General features: G+C 40.2%; 1 protein-coding gene across 1 annotated transcript in view; it reads right to left on the reverse strand.

The window, feature by feature from the left end:
• Positions 1-2,727: 2,727 nt before the first annotated feature.
• arhgap10 (Rho GTPase activating protein 10) overlaps positions 2,728-16,462 on the reverse strand; it is a 102,769-nt gene continuing 89,034 nt past the window's right edge. Inside the window, exons 15-17 of the mRNA XM_037689846.1 lie at positions 7,941-8,030; positions 5,177-5,268; positions 2,728-3,188 (exon numbers count right to left, since the gene is read on the reverse strand). Coding sequence (XP_037545774.1) covers positions 3,100-3,188; positions 5,177-5,268; positions 7,941-8,030 — 271 coding nt within the window. The 3' untranslated portion in view covers positions 2,728-3,099. The remainder of the gene's footprint in view (positions 3,189-5,176; positions 5,269-7,940; positions 8,031-16,462) is intronic.

Raw genomic sequence — 16,462 nt, forward strand, 5'->3', positions numbered from 1 at the left:
TCCCATTAGCTCCGCCTCATTTCATATTATCATCACTATGACGCAAGTCACACCAAAGCTACAACCTTTTACTGTTCAAGAAGAAAGTCCGTGTGATTATCCACATGCATCAGCTCATCTAATGAAGCCAAGTCAGCATATAATCTGGTCGTTGACCAGGTCAGGACTTTCAGAGATGGTAATGAATTAACATGCAATGCTGTGATATTATTAGACCATTGAGGATGTGGATTAAGGATATTTTAATTGAGAAAAGATTACAATCTATTATTAATCCTCTTAAAAGAGTTATTTTAGAAGTACCTTCAGGTCAGTACAGTGAGTTACATTCACTACGTGGCTCAAAGTATTTGTGAATTTGACACTTTATTCACCCATTATCCTTCAACTGTGGGATAGGGGATGCCACTGGTGAGTCATCATAAACCTAGAAAACTAGATTTCACTTTACTGTTCACTTTCACTCCTTTAACAAACCTTTTTTCAGGCTGGTGCAAGGTTACACCTAAAACTAAATGTAAACGGGTTTAGGTGTTATATTTTACATTTACTCGCTAATTCATGCAGACAGACACAAATCTTAAGAGGCAAAGTCTCGTTACATTTGAAAAAAAAAAAAAACGTATATACAACACTTTTTGCATCAGTAGAATGAGATGACTTTTTTATACTTTTGCTATTTTCAAACAAAATGTTTCATAGTCTTAAAAATATATATTTTGTCAACGTGCACGTCCAACAAAACTTCAGAAACATTTCAAAGGTTTGTAGTTGGTGCCTCATTGTCTTATTTATGAAATACCGACAAAAAGGTGAAATGGAGCAGCAAGTGCAATATGTTTTTTGTGTGTAGATTTTTTTTAAATAAAGCCCATCAAATGAGACTTGTCCTTTTTTTTTTGCCCCATCATACACAGTAAAAAAGATGTGCAAACAACAAAACAGTTTTGTTCTATTGCATTTTCACCAAACAACTGTGATGTGTACTGCAGAGAAAAACAGAGATTGCTTTTTTAAGCTGCAAGCAACCATTGGATTTGAACACAACACAAAAGCACCATCCATCCATCCATCCATCCGTCATCTTTCTCTTGTTCCAAACTCGGGTCACGGGAGCAGCAGTTTGAGCAGGAGGCCCAGCCGTCTCTTTCCATAGCCACCTCTTCCAGCTCTACTGAGAGGACCCCAAGGTGTTCACAGGCCAACCAGGAGACGTGGTTTCCCAGCCTGTCGTAGGTCTTCCCAGGGTCTCCTACCAGTGGGACATTCTCGAATCACCTCAACTGGCTCCTCTCGATGTGAAGGAGCAGTGGTTCTACTCCAAGTCTCTCCTGGATAACTGAACTTCTCAACCTATCTCTAAGGAAGAGTCCACTGCAGAGGAAACTCATTTTAACCGCCTGTATCCATGATCTCATTCTTTCGGCCACTACCCAGAGCTCGTGGCCGTAGGTGAGGGTAGGAACGTAGACTGACCGGTAAACCATGAGCTTTGCCTTACAGCTCAGCTCCCTCTTCACCACAAAGGACCAGCACAGAGTCTGCAATACCGCAGTACTGCAATACTCCTACTCACTTCCCGTGGGTCCAAACCTGCAGGAGGGGCCATAAAAGCCTTGGCGCTCTGACCCTGACTGGCTCTTGAGCATGATTTACCATAAAAATGCCTTTTCATTTTTAGATTTGTTTAGTAATGCCATATTTAAATGGTACATCTTTTACCATGGTAAAAAAAAATAAACCAGAATAGTCTGACGTGTGTCACTGGGGTGTTGAAACACAAAATAAGTGAGATCTGTAGATTTTCTTTGTGGTGGAAAAAATATACTTTTTTTTTTTTTTTTTTTCAAAAAATACATTTTATTTTTCTTTTAAATCAAGAACTTATAATGACTGAAAGAAAAACTTCATTTGACATAAATCAAGAGGGTACTAGAGGTAAAAAAGAAAAAGAAAAAGAGAACTCAAAGCAATTCATGAAGTCAGTCTAATCTTGTTGCAACCAGAGCTGAAAACAGAATGTGCTAAACCGCAACCAAAACAGCCGAGAAGTGAAATGTAATGTGACGTTCATACATGCAAAACGATTCCAAATCAAAAGTAACAATTAGTCTATTAACAAAATAAATGCATTTGGTGTAACCTTTAGCGACCAGGCCACGAATGCTGAAAGCTACAAAACTGCAATACTTTGAGGTACTGCAAAACTCTACTTGGTTGGAGTGCTTTTATATATTCAGCAAAGCCAAAGCAACAACAAGTATAAACTTTAAAAAAACAAGCTTGGATAACAAAAATACTTTGTTTTGAACCTTACAATCTACTGAAATGATCGTTGTTGATGTTGTCTGATGCTAGTTTAACATCAAGCGCATCAAGCACCAGAGCAGGACTTTACTGTTTCTGTAAAGGAGTGCACAAAGACAACGAAAAAGGTACAAAGTGTCAATAAAATTCAAATATCATGCAATAAATGTGCCAATTAAATTATAATTGGTGCTGTGCCATGTTTTAATAACTAAACATTCTCACCATAGCAGAAGATTAAAACATTTTATAGGTAAAAACAGCCACACCAATTCATTTTCAGGGATACAAGGGGGGGGTATAGGTTAAGGCACACAGGTATCGGTAATCTCATAAAAACTGTTGTATCTGCATCATGTTCTTGACGGTTAAAAACTAAAGTGTTTTAGACATTCAACGTTACAGCTTCTGACGATCTCCCTTTGACTCTGAGCTCATGGATACCATGGATAACTTGGCAGAGGAGCGTGAGCTCAGGCAGACACCCGCTGTACTGGTGCTGCAGATAAATGACTCGGACATTAAGAGGCAACAGCACTCGCTACACTGCAAAACATTGCAAGTGTAATCCCATCCTTGCAATTACAAGGACAAAGTTGCTGTCAAAACTAACTGAAACAAACAAAACTCGCTCACACATGCAGCACGATGCCCACTTGTCAGAACAAAATGTGTAAACCTGTGTGTCGACAACGGTTTACCAATTAAAATATGGTGGTCACTTGGGAAGAAGCTCTGTTGTGAATCATTGGTGAACGCAATAAAAGTGTCCATTAATATTTCGGTCTGGTTTTACAGCATCTCCACGTAGTTTTCAGGGATGAGGCCCCTCCTTCCTTCCAGCTCCCCCTCCAGCCAGCCTGGCTCTCTTGACTGCGTCACTGCAAAAGAGGACAATGGACTTTAGGGATGTGACTACGCAGCAGAGCCATATTTTTAATATATACTGGACATTTAATGTTTTCATATCTCCATATGACCGCCATGAAAGACAGTCCATCATTACAATATTCAGGATGATCATGATCCTATAAATGTCTGTGGGTCAGCAGGTAATATGCATTCATTCAAGAACTGCTACATCATGTTCGAGTTTGTCCAAACAAGTCATGCAAACAATTGTTGAACATTAAACTGATAGAAAATCACATTTTTCATCATTATCAACATCACTTAAACGAGCAAGAGTTAGAGCTAACAAGATGAACTACATTTCCTGCTAAAATGCAGTGTGAACGCTTCCTGAAGAACTTGCTGAGAAACAGCTGAAATTAGCTAAGACATGCTGAAATGGAAGAACAAGCCAAAATTAGCAGAAAAACAGAAAGAACACATATTTGCTAAAATAGGTTTAAGTAAGCAGAAATTAGCAGAACATTTAGAAAATTAGCTAAAAAAAAAAAAAGCTGAAATTAGCAACAACAAAAAACAAAAAGGGAGAAAATTTGCTGATTGGCAGAAAGAAGCTTAAACTACTAGAAGGAAGCGAAAAGAGCTGGAATGAGCTCAGAAATATGAAATTAGCTGAAAGGCTAAAATGAGCATAAAGCAGCTAAATAGTAGCTGAAACAGTAAAAATAGCTGAAACTAGCATAATTAAGCTGAAAGGAGCATAACAATCTGAAATTATTAGAAGAAAGCAGAAAGAACAGATATTTGTGGAACAATGTTTTAATAAGCAGAAATTAGCAGAAAAATTAGGGAAGTAGCTAAAAAAGGCTGAAAATTTGCTGATTGGCAGAAAGAAGCTTAAACTACCAGAAGGAAGCGAAAAGAGCTGAAATGAGCTAAAAAAAAAAACTAAAAAAAAACACAAAATTAGCTGAAAAGGCTAAAATGAGCATAAAACTGCTAAATAGTAGCTGAAATAGCAGAGAAAGCGGAAACTAGCAAAATTAAGCTGAAAGGAGCATATCAAGCAGAAATTAGCAGAAAGTAATGAGGCTTCATTAGGATAAACGTAGCAAAAATTACCATGAAAAACGTGAATTTATCTGAAGAGAGACGAAAATAGCTAAAAACTGCTAAAAAGGTAGAACAAGCTTAAATCAGCACAGGAGAGCTGAAAGAACATGTTTGCCCAGTTAGGCTGAAAGAAGCAGATATGAGCACAAAATAGTGGAAATTATCTGGAAAAAGTTTAAATTAGCAAAAAAAGAAACAGCTGAAAAGTAGCTAAAACAGCAGAAAGAAGCTTAAATTACCAGAGGGAAGTTGAAAGAGCACATTTTTGCTGAATTAGGCTGAAAAAAGTTGAAAGGAGTGCAAAAAATGTGCTTAATAAGCATTCACACAATTAAGACTTAATCACTGCCAGCTACTTCCTTTAAAGTCTGATTTGGTATTAAAAGGCAAAAAACTGTAAAAAAACGACTAAATCTCTAATCGGTGTAAAAACAAATGTATGTTTAAATCACATGAAATGCATTTAATTGTAGTTCTACACACAAGGTAACCTCCAGTTGAAGTTACAGGAAAAGAAAATGGGGTTTAGGACATACATTAATAAACAAAAAACTGTTTAACTAGTTTGATAAGTTTGTTGTTTTTCCACATCATCATATGTTTTTCATTAAAAAAAAAGATGTCTACTAAAACGAGGTTTCAGTAAAAAAAATTAAAAAAAAACTAACAGCAGAATCTGTTTCCTCCTGGAGTGATTAAAGCTCAGACAAGCCGCTTCCAAGAAGACACCAAAGAGCAAATCTGTGTCTCGTAGCAGACTCCTCTCTGTTGTACTGCTCTTCATCACTCCCTTCAACCCATGATCAGATTGGGTGCTCAGTCCCCCCACCCTCCTTACTCCCCTTAAATCCAATATTCCACAGCAAGTTCTGAGTGAGCGACTGGTTGGGGCGATAACACTTACCGGCACTGAATATTGCGCCGACCTGGAAGGAGAGCTCAGAGTCGTGCTCAGCCTCACACGGGTACACCGCCTTGGCTTTCCTGCCGGTGACACTGAAAAATGAAGGCAATCAGTGAGCTAGCCGAGCTTTGGAGAGGATTACAGCACGGTTCAATCTGGGCCCGGGGTTCGCTCCTTCATTTCCTCACTACTTTTAAACAGCAGAAATTGGCCATGCAGGAAAAAAATAAGCTGAGGTAACAACAGAATACCGGGGCCACAGAACTCTTTTCTTGACCGAGCTCTAATCTGGAGGGAGTCAAAACACACACACGTATGCACCAGTGAGTTCACGGACTCATAATGAGATGATGGTGCTTGAATCAAGTTTAGTATAACTGGTAAAGCAGGAATAAGACAGGTCTACACAGCAGATAGAGAAATCATTGAAAAAGGGCTGGGTTTTACACACAACTACCTTTCTAGTGCTAAAGCCTTTAAAGATCCATCGTGCCCACACTTTTTCAGCCCATGAGCTCCTTTTAAAATGACCAAATCAAAGTGATCGACCTACTCCAAGGCCCCGTTTACATGAGAACAACTTCTGGAAACATATAGAGTGTTTTCAATGTTCATTGGGGGTAATAAACAAAAAAATGAACAAATTTACATGAAAAATGCTGTAGCTGTAACGCTGTTTCTATGTCAGTCGCGTTGCCAGATAAGAAATTATGAACTATATACTTTAAAATGATAATATTTTGACCTAAACTGTCATATGAGCTGAGTAAATATATTCTAAGATGAGGTGGGTGTTGTGTTTGTTGAACATGTGCACAGAAAAGGAGGGGGGAAATGAGTCATTTTAAATTTATCTAGCAACCCTGGGGCTCAGCTAGGGCTGGACAATAATTTGATATCAATATATGTCGCAATATACTTTTATTCAATAACGGTGATATGAGTTTTAAGCACATTTTTGATATTTTGATATGATTACATTGTTTCACTGACGCATTTCTTTTACTTTTCAGGTTGAAGCGGCCGCTTCAGTTTCAATCCGGACATAAAAAGGTGGGACACAACAATATAAGTGCGTGGTGACGTAGATGTTACGCAGAGCTCGAGTCCAGAAGGTAGCAGGCTAGGCTAGGCTAAGCTCCAACGCACGTTAAGTTTTCACTTCAAAATGAGTGCCCACGACCGTCAGAATGTGACTGAACAAGTTTTCACAAGCAAAAAGAAAGCAGACGACATAATTGATAAAAGAGGAAAGACTAATTTGGCGGTGTGGAAGTGGTTTGGCTTTCTAAGATCTGATAAACTGCAGGTTTCAGTCGTGTGCTGCAAAATGTGCCGGAGAGTCGTTCCAACTAGCAGTGGGAACACATCTAACTTGTTCCACTTGATAGAAAATGCTGAGAGTCAGAAGATGAAGCACAATAAAAGTTTGAGCCAACGTGTCCCTGAAACAACAGCCCCAGCTGTATCAAAAGAGAAACACATGGGTTATGTTGTGGTTTAAAGCTAAAACTGTTAATATTGACAAAGTTGAGAGTTTCATGTTTATTTGACAGTAATTATTTTTTTTGAAGGCTAAATACAAATAAAAGGTGAACATTAATTTATTTGTACAGTTTTTCTGAGGTTTTTATATTGTTTATATCGATATTGAATTATATCATTATCGACCGAAATTAAGAAATATATTGTGATAAAAGTTTTGGCCACATCGTCCAGCCCTAGGCTCAGATGCATTCACTGCGCATGCAGCGTCTGCATAGAGTTACGTCCAAATTGGTGAATACACTTACGTCTCTGTGGACCCTGGATTTTATTAGTTTTGCTCCTACGTTTCAGACCAGTGATTTTTTTTTTTTTACCATTGGACTCAGATTGAACAGTTTCCACAGCAAGGTTGTTTTGCACAACATTGCAAACTATTATTTTGAATGGCAACAAAAATATGTTAAATCTTGCCTTCAACACTCAATGCCCTGATAAATATTTCATATTTTGTATGGAAAAGCAACAACAATATGGAATACAAAAGAAGAAGATGCAGAGTCTGTGGAGGGAGTGGTGGGGTTGTGGTTACAGAGTTGTCAATGTAACAACATTCAGCTGAGCTCTCACACGGAGAAGTCTGGTGCAAAATGCCCTTAAAATGTAGAGCAGCATTTACAGAATGATAACTTGTATTTACATGAAAACAATCTTAATGGACTGGCCGTAGCTCTTTACACATTTCACAACAGTAGCATTTGAGGGTATTGAAAATGATTTTATCTTTCATTTTGAAGGAAGCAGAAAAACAGTTCTGTGGGACGAAAAAACAGTCTCCACAGCTCCAACAGTCCTGTTCACCCAGATACCATTTGTGCTGTTGACTATCAGGAAGTCTGTCGCTTCAGCTGCAGCCAATGCTCGTTTTGCACTAAATTATAGCTCTGGTATTAAAAAAGTGAGGAAACATTTATGTGCAAGACTGTAAATGGATGAATGAGAGTGCAGATGATTCTACTAATTGAAACCAGCAGTCAAGACATACTGGGAAAAAAAAAAGAAAATCATGAGTCAGGAGGAAAGAATCTCAGTTTACCAGATTTTATCAAAAGCAACAAAGTCCATGCGCAATAATCCAGGTATACAAGCCAACAATTTTCAGTCAGACCTGACTGAAAATTGTTGGATTTTATCAAAAGGTTTGTGTGAGGATTATGAATGCAAACATACAAACAGAAAGATGGGTCAACTATTATTATTCAACAGAGTGCTTGTTCACCTTTGTTCTTGCTTTTCCTTTTCAGAAGCAGCTGTCGTGGCAGCAGGTTGACTTTCACCTGGAGCTCCAGAAGAAGCAACTGGAGGACATCTGCAAAAGATCACCACAGATTATATATTACCCATACATGCAGTTCACAAAAAACTACTATACTTGATGCCGTACATGTCGCACTAAGTCGCATCAGTCCAAATATGTCTAATAAAGTGGGGAAAAAAAAGTTGCTTGACCGTATAAGTTGCATCTATTATGCGTCACCACAGACAACCAGGAAATATGGACTGGTGTTGTGCCAAAAATCAATTGGCTGCAAAATGGCGGCAGCGGGAGCATGCACGGGAGGACTTTAACAAGAATTTAACAAGATTAACACTTAAAACAATTATTTGTTTGCTTGAAATTATAGCAAAGGTGTCTCAATCTAACTTATCCTTAAGAAATGCACTTTATTGGTCAAATCAGCTGCATTTCAAAGCCAATTTGCGGCCACAGGAGTGCGCAGAGGGAGGAATCGCTGTGCCATTCTTCAAAATTTAACAAGATAACCACCTAAAAACTGTTATTTGTTTGCTTGAAATTATAATAAAGGTGTGACTCAGTTGAACCGTCTCATTAATAGCCACTTTTACCTATTAATGAGACACTTGGCTTGACATATTAGTCGAGGTCCCTCTGGTGGCTGAAAATGGTAGTGTTCATTATTTTCCATGTCAGAATGAATGACATCATCAGATCTCAGCCAAAAATTGGATTATAAATATGTGAAAAATAAAACAAAATACGTCACTTTACTGCATAAGTGCAAAAAACTGTGACTTATACAGCAAAAATTATGGTACTTCATGTACAATATTTCAGCCCCCGGTGTTTCTCACCACCACTGAGGAGCTGACATCCCAGTTCAACTCTGTCTGCTTAAAGACTCGGGATCATGTTGCGCCTGTTAAAACTAGAAAATCAAAACTCAGCAGAACCTTGGCTGAGTGACGTTACCAAGGCCGTTAGGGAGCAATGTAGGAGGGTGGAGCGAAAGTGGAGGAAAGACAGGCTGCAGGTCTCTTTTCAAATACTTAGAGAGTTGGCGCCGTTATCAGAAAACAGTGAAAACTGCTAAATCCAAATTCTTCTCTGATATAATTACCTCAAACTCTCACAACCCACGTGTCCTCTTCTCCACTTTCCACCCTAAACGCTGTTCTCCACCTCACTGAACCATCCACCTCTGGAAGCCTCAACTGAGCTGTGCGACAACTTCTTACATTTCTTTTTGGAAAAAATTGCGACCACACGGGCTCTTATTTCCCCTCCAACTCATGACCCATCCATCCCACCTCAATCTGTAGCTTCTTTTGACCATTTTGAACCCATCACTCAATCTTCTCTAGAGCAGGTCATGTGCAACTTGAAACCTTCTGGTTCCCCCTTTGATGTGGTCCACCCTCGACTACTAAAGGAGGTTTTTCCAACTCTAGGTCCGTCCATTCTTGATATAGTAAAAAGTAGTTTATCCACTGGCGTGGTGCCAAAATCCTTTAAACATGCTGCCATCCAGCCTCTCCTGAAAAACACAAACCTTGACCCCTCATTCGTTTCCAACTACCGGCCTGTCTCCAAACTCCCATTTGTTTCTAAAGTACTAGAGAAAATAGTCAAGTCCCAGCTGAAGTGTTTCCTGGAGGATCACGCCATCTTAGAGCTTTTCCAAGCTGGCTTTAAACCTCTCCACAGCACTGAAACTGCCCTGCTGAAGGTCTTTAACGACATCTTCAGATTCACAGATACCGGTGATTCTGTGCTGCTTGTCCTGTTGGACCTCACAGCCGCCTTTGACACCATCGACATGAGATCCTCATTGCTAGGTTGGAGCAGTGGATGGGCGTCACAGGGTCTGCCCTCAATTGGTTCAGATCTTACCTCGCTGACAGAGCCTTTTGTGTCTCCATCAAGGATTTTAGTTCCGCAGAGGCAGAGCTTAAATGGGGGGGTTCCGCAGGGGTCCATCCTGGGTCCCCTCCTATTCTCTTTATACCTGCTGCCGCTTGGTGCTATTTTCCGGAAACACAACATGCCCTTCCACTTCTATGCCGATGAATGTTAAATTTACTTCCCCCTAAGACACAATGGTACATGCTCTATTCAACCGCTGCTCGACTGCCTGGCTGACATCAGGGACTGGATGGCTTTAAACTTCTTAAGTTTCAATGAAAAGAAGTCTGAAGTCATGTTGTTCCCTCCCAACGACACGATCACAAACTACTGTATCGACCTTTCCGCTCTAACCCTGTCAGAAAAACAAAGAGTCACTAATCTGGGCGTGATAATGGACCCTTCCCTGAAGCTTAACAATCATGAAAACATGATTGTTAAATCATGCTTCTTCCAACTGAGGCGGCTGTCTAAACTGAAGCCCATATTGTCCAAAAAGAACCTGGAGACAGTAATACATGCATTCATTACATCTAGGCTTGATTACTGCAATTCACTCCTGTTTGGTATCAGTCAAACCTCCATTGCAAGACTACAACTGGTCCAGAATGCAGCAGCCCGATTTTTAACCAATACAGGCAAAAGAGCACATTACACCAGTTTTGGCCTCACTGCACTGGTTACCATTTCACCTTAGAATCCAGTTCAAAATACTCATGTATGTCTACAAATCACTGAACTGTTTCCCCCGGTCATACGGTAGTCACATAATATGACGTCACTACGGTTACTCGATGTTACATTTTTAACCTCGATAGATGTCCTAACAATCGATGTGTAGATTACTCTAGTACTCTGTTAATGCCCTAGTATGGTATGGTATGGTAATATTCCATATGGGGGGAAAGATCAGACAAAAAAATAAATAAATACATAAACAAAATAATTTAATTCACTAAGACAGAAAATAATTTAATTTGGTAGCAGGTGAAGCAATGAGAGGAGGAACCAGAACAAAAACTGAGACTCAAAAACAAATGAGATACTTTACAATATTTAATAACAACATGTATTGTATCGCCTACTATACATCACCAAAAAATAAGAAAACAAATACAGGGTAAATGATTACACGGAATAAATAAAAAATAAAGCAAAAATTGCTTCCACAAATTAAATAATAGTTTTCTTAATACACCAAAACTCCTTTTGAAAAGAATCGTCCACTAGCAGCTGCGCAGAAGAACCTGAAATGTAAATTCAAACTCAGTGCAAAAAACTATGTGGCATCAGACTTTGAGCTCAGTATTTCCACTTTTACCCTGACACCTCTATTATTCTGCGTTTTTAACAGTGATGTAACCAAATTACCAAGTAATTGATTTATTATAACACATTTGCTTAAACAATTGACAAACTAAAAAGGGAGAACATATATGGTGCAAATGCTAATTGAATTAAAACAAAAAATCTGTATGCCTCTTTTATAACCGTCTATTGTTGTTGCTGTTGTCCATTGTTGTCGTCATTCTTTGTTGAAATCAGGTCTCTCTTGTAAATGAATCCTCGAGGCTCATTGGGATGAACCTGTCTAAATAAAGGTTGAATGAATGAATGGTCAGCAATTCAAATTATTTATTTTATTTTATTTTATTATTTCATTTGGAGGGGGGGGGGGTAATTTGTCTCACTTAAATTTAGAATCTACAATAATCATAATTTCTTTAAGTAAAAAGCCAAACACATGAACCACTGCTTTAACAGTGACAGTAGAGGCACACCTGGCTCTGGTGGTAGTTCAATCCAAGTCTATGGATGACTTGGATGTGGAGGCGGGGGTCCTGGTGAAGGCAGAGTGCAGCAGAGGGGAGCAGGTTTTTCAGATAGGCATCCCTCTGTGCTTCATGCCTGCCCCAGGGCCAGTGCTAATACAGCAAATAATGAGCAAATTGCTTCGAGTTGCTGCTCCCATAGAGACGTTAATAAAGGCAATTAGAGAGAGCAGCTGGGGAGGGGCTGGAGGTTGAGAGGATGTGAATAGTGGTTACACTGGCACTGATGGAGAAGAGAGAAACTGCTTTAAGGAAGCACATGTTAAAGTTTTTTTTAAAGGTGAACACAATGCTGGGCTCACACTCTGCACTGCTTTCTTCCTTCAGTTTTTTCCACCGCCACACCCTCAGTGTGCTTGTCCATCCCCAGCGGTGGCTGTTCAGATCAGGCCTGGTGTGACTGTGGGTGATTTATTGCTCTGCAGCAGAGTGGGACCACTGTGGTGCTCAGCTGCTCCACATCAGCATGGCGGGACGGTGCACTGCAGTGCAGCAAATCCACTCATTAACCTGGGCCCAAGCACAATTGCAGTCTACCTAGGTCACAGCCAAAAGGACGTGGAGGAGGAATAACACTTAACCCACCCGCAGAACTGAATCACAAATATTCAAAACCAGGAGTGGTTCTCAGGATGCACAGCTCTTAAAGGACTGAACCACATGAGGATGGCTCACTAACTCAAGCAGCAAAAATTAGAACATATAATGCTTAAATTGTCAAATTAGTCTTTAATCTGAGCATGAAGAAAACTGGTCAAATAATAATTTGATACTAAAAACTTTCTAAATTTTCCCTAGATATCTTTTCCCTCGATACTTGGCGGTTCGACTTTTGCAGACTCACTCTTTTGCGGGTTTTCAACGTAAGATTGTACACAACACATGATTGGCTGATTGATGGAGTGAGTCGCACAAGTGGCATGGATTGTTTATTTAAAATAATCAAGTGTAACCCGAACTGAGCCTTTAGTCCCCCTCAGTGAACACTGAGAGGGCCAGGCCACCGAGAAATGTCCCAGTGCTCCTGATGGCCAGTGCGCCCCCAATTCTCTCTCCTGCTACACCTGTGCGCTGCGCTTCTTAAGCGCTCCCCAGTCTCTGCCTCCCTGTCAGATTGTCTAATTGCATTGTGCCCAAAGTATCCAGCATTTTTGTTTCTGCTCTGTTCCTGACCCACCTCATGAACACAGATTCCTTGTAGTTTACCTTGCCCAAGACGATACTTCTGCCCATTGGATATCCAGACCTCAACTTCCGCTCTGCCTTCAGACCACTGATTCCAGCTAAAACCCTCGGATAAGTTTAGCTTTTTCTGTGAATGACCCACGCCTGTGTTTTTGACCAAAAACTCCGACCCCAGGCTCTAGGAGTTGAGCTTTCAGAACCAACCTCCACATTCAGAAGAGTGTTTGTCAGACCTTCCATCCTCTCCTTAATACAGTGCAGTCGTCCTGTCCCATGTGCAGAAAATCAATAGATATAAAAATAATATATATAATAGAAAATAGAAATAGAAAAAATATATATACATCTATATATAGATATATCTCTATATCTATATAGAGATATATCTCTATATTTATTAGGGTTGTTATAGATAAACCGATACAACCGGATATCCGGTTTGACAAGCTAGCGATATGGTTGTGTCGGTAGCAGCCATATAAATCGACAGCAACCAGCCACAAATGCTGAGATGAACCGGTTGAAGAGACATGAACTGGGTATCGCGAGACTAGCTCGGTTGACAGTGCGTTTATAAAACAACGCGAGAGTCGGAAATGCCCGCAAAGCTATTCTCACGCATGCTCCGTAGCTCACCAAGACAACGAGAATGGATGTAAATAGTAGCAGCGTTAGTGGGTCACCGAGAAAGATTTTCAATACAGTAGCCAGACAGAAGTCTAAAGTGTGGAACGTTTTCGGGTTTTACAAGAAGGACGGAAAACTCAACAAAAACCACGCTATTTGTAAGCTATGCAGAGCACCTCTGAAGTACACTGGTAGCACAACAAACCTTGATCAACATGCAATGAGAAAACACAGAGAGGAGTATGGCGAACTTCTCAAGCCCCATAACAACGAGCAGGAGCAGGCAGCTGCCACACAGACAGCGACGGGTAACGTTATCACTAAATTTTACGGGCAACTCGGTGACAGTTCATCACCAGCTAAGGATATAACGGCATCAATAACCCGTTTCATAGCTAAGGGCTTATGGCCATACAATATAGTGGAGGGGGAAGGATTTCAGGATTTGATTCATACGTTAGAGCCCAGATATAAGATTCCGTCCCGGCAGCATATCACAAACACATGCATGCCAGCGTTGTATGCCCAAGTGAAGAGCCAAGTTGAAAAAGAATTGGCACATGCAGAGCGAGTTGCTGTTACAACCGATGCCTGGACATCATGCTCCACTGAGTCTTATGTGACCATCACTGTCCACTACATCTCTCCAGACTGGAAGTTAAATGTGCATGTGTTACAAACCAGGGCATTCAAAGGATCCCACACTGGGAAAAACATTGGTGCTCTGCTAAAACAGGCATGTGTTGACTGGAACCTTCTTGATAAAGATCCAGCCCTGGTGACAGACAATGCCACAAACATGGTATTAGCTGGAGTGGAAGCAGAGATGACCCCTCACCTCATGTGCTTTGCACACACTATTAATCTCGCCACACAGAAAGCCTTTAAAGTTGACACAGTAGCGAGGTTGCTGGGGAGAGTGAGGAAAGCCGTTGCCTTTTTTCATCGTAGTGTGAGGGCAGCAGAAATTCTTCAAGAGAAACAGAAACAACTAGCCTTGCCTTCCCACAAACTCATCCAAGATGTATCCACGCGGTGGAATAGCTCCCATGACATGCTTGAACGCTTTTTTGAGCAACATCCTGCGATTTCTGCAGCACTCATGTCCAGGGACCTCAGAAAAGGAGAAGAGGTGAATACTCTCAAGGACAAAGACTTCTGCGACATTCGCAGAAGTCATTCGCTGTCAAACTGATGGCGCCGGTCAAACTTGTGACTACCAGCATGTCTGAAGACAAGCGACCCACACTCTTAATGATTCTTCCTGTAAAAGCAAAGCTTAAAAAGAACTTTGAACCATCAGATGAAGACTCCGTGTTAATCAGAGAGATGAAGCAGGCGTTCAAGAATGACTTGGAGAAATGCTACACAGGCCTTGAAGATCTCTTCCACACTGCAGCAGCTCTGGACCCCCGTTTTAAGTCCCTGCCCTTCCTCAGTAACCATGATGCAGAGAGGACATTCACAAGCATATCAGCAGAAGCAGCATCCCTGCATCACAAGGTAAATCCCCCAACACACTGTCAAAATACATATTACAGTACATTCAGTTACAGTCTGCTGTGCTTTGTTGCTGTCAGATATATTCTGACTACTGTTTATTTGATTCTTTACACTGCATTTAACCATACTGTACACTAAATGTAATTTCATGTTTTATTTCTAGGTAACGGGGGGTTCAGTTCAGAGAGGTCCAGTGCAGACTGATCCATGTCAGAGTGAACCTGCAAATGGAGATCCGGACGTCTGCATTGATGTACCCCAGACCCAAGATGAGCATAAAGGTTTGTGTGTTTTATAACTTGTGATCAAGAACGAGAAGACTTTATCTTAAACTTGTGCTGCAGTCATAGTATCAGTATAAAACACATTCACTATAATAAGAGGATCTGCATGCAAAGAAAGAGTTAAATAATAATGATGATGATAATGATACATATTTTACATATGTACACGAGTCCTTACATAAATAAATTCTGAACATCAAATGAAGATTTATACATAAAATGGTAGTCAATTAAAAAAACTTCATGGCAAACATAGCCAGTAATATATGGTTCTTGTTTTCTATTTCAGATGATAAACCTCCTTGTAAAAAGAAGAAACTGTCAGCCCTGGACCAGCTGTTGGGAGAAGACTTTCAAGTAAGGACGGCATCTAGATCTGTGAGGGACCAGGCCAATGAAGAAGTCAAGAGGTACAGAGCGTGATCCTTTGCCCCTGAACAAAAACCCACTACAGTGGTGGAAAGAGCAACAGGACTTGCCACTGCTGTCATTTATGGCTAAAATGTATCTGTGCATACCGGCCACCAGTGTGGCATCTGAGAGAGTTTTCAGCACTGCAGGAGATATTGTTTCCACAAAACGCAGTCTACTCAAACATGAGCATGTGGATCAGCTGATTTTCCTTAAGGAAAATCTGCCGCAAAAAAAAGATGAGGACAGTGATTATGACGAATAAAAATATAGGTAAACATACAAACATAAGGAAGTGAACTACTTCACTGTGTTTGATTTCAGATTGAACCTGACGTGAATGTAGAAATGCAGGACATTACTTTTGTTCAGACTACCTCACCAGGTCAAAAAGCTGCAGTTTGATTTCTTTTATACATGTAATCGACACTTTGACTGTTGATATGTGCTGCTGATTATCCATGCTGCTGATCTGATCTCATGCCGCTGTTTAAATGACATGATGTTATATTAATCTGTGCCCACCTGCTCACCCAAACTCATGTTCGTGCTGCTGTTGTTAGGCATACTGTTCTTGCATTATGTTTTTGTATTATTAAGTTCAAGTTCAAGTTGTGTTTATTTGTCATATGCAAGGTTAACACAATGAAATGCTCAGGATGAGAAGAACCGATTTGACTTGCTAAAAAACAAAAAAACAAGCAAACAAGAAATACTAAAGCATGCAATAAGGGTACAAAATAAACTACCAAAA

Source organism: Nematolebias whitei, chromosome 16 (assembly GCF_014905685.2).
Source record: "Nematolebias whitei isolate Nwh7 chromosome 16, NemWhi1, whole genome shotgun sequence".
NCBI classification, from domain to species: Eukaryota; Metazoa; Chordata; class Actinopteri; order Cyprinodontiformes; family Rivulidae; genus Nematolebias; species Nematolebias whitei.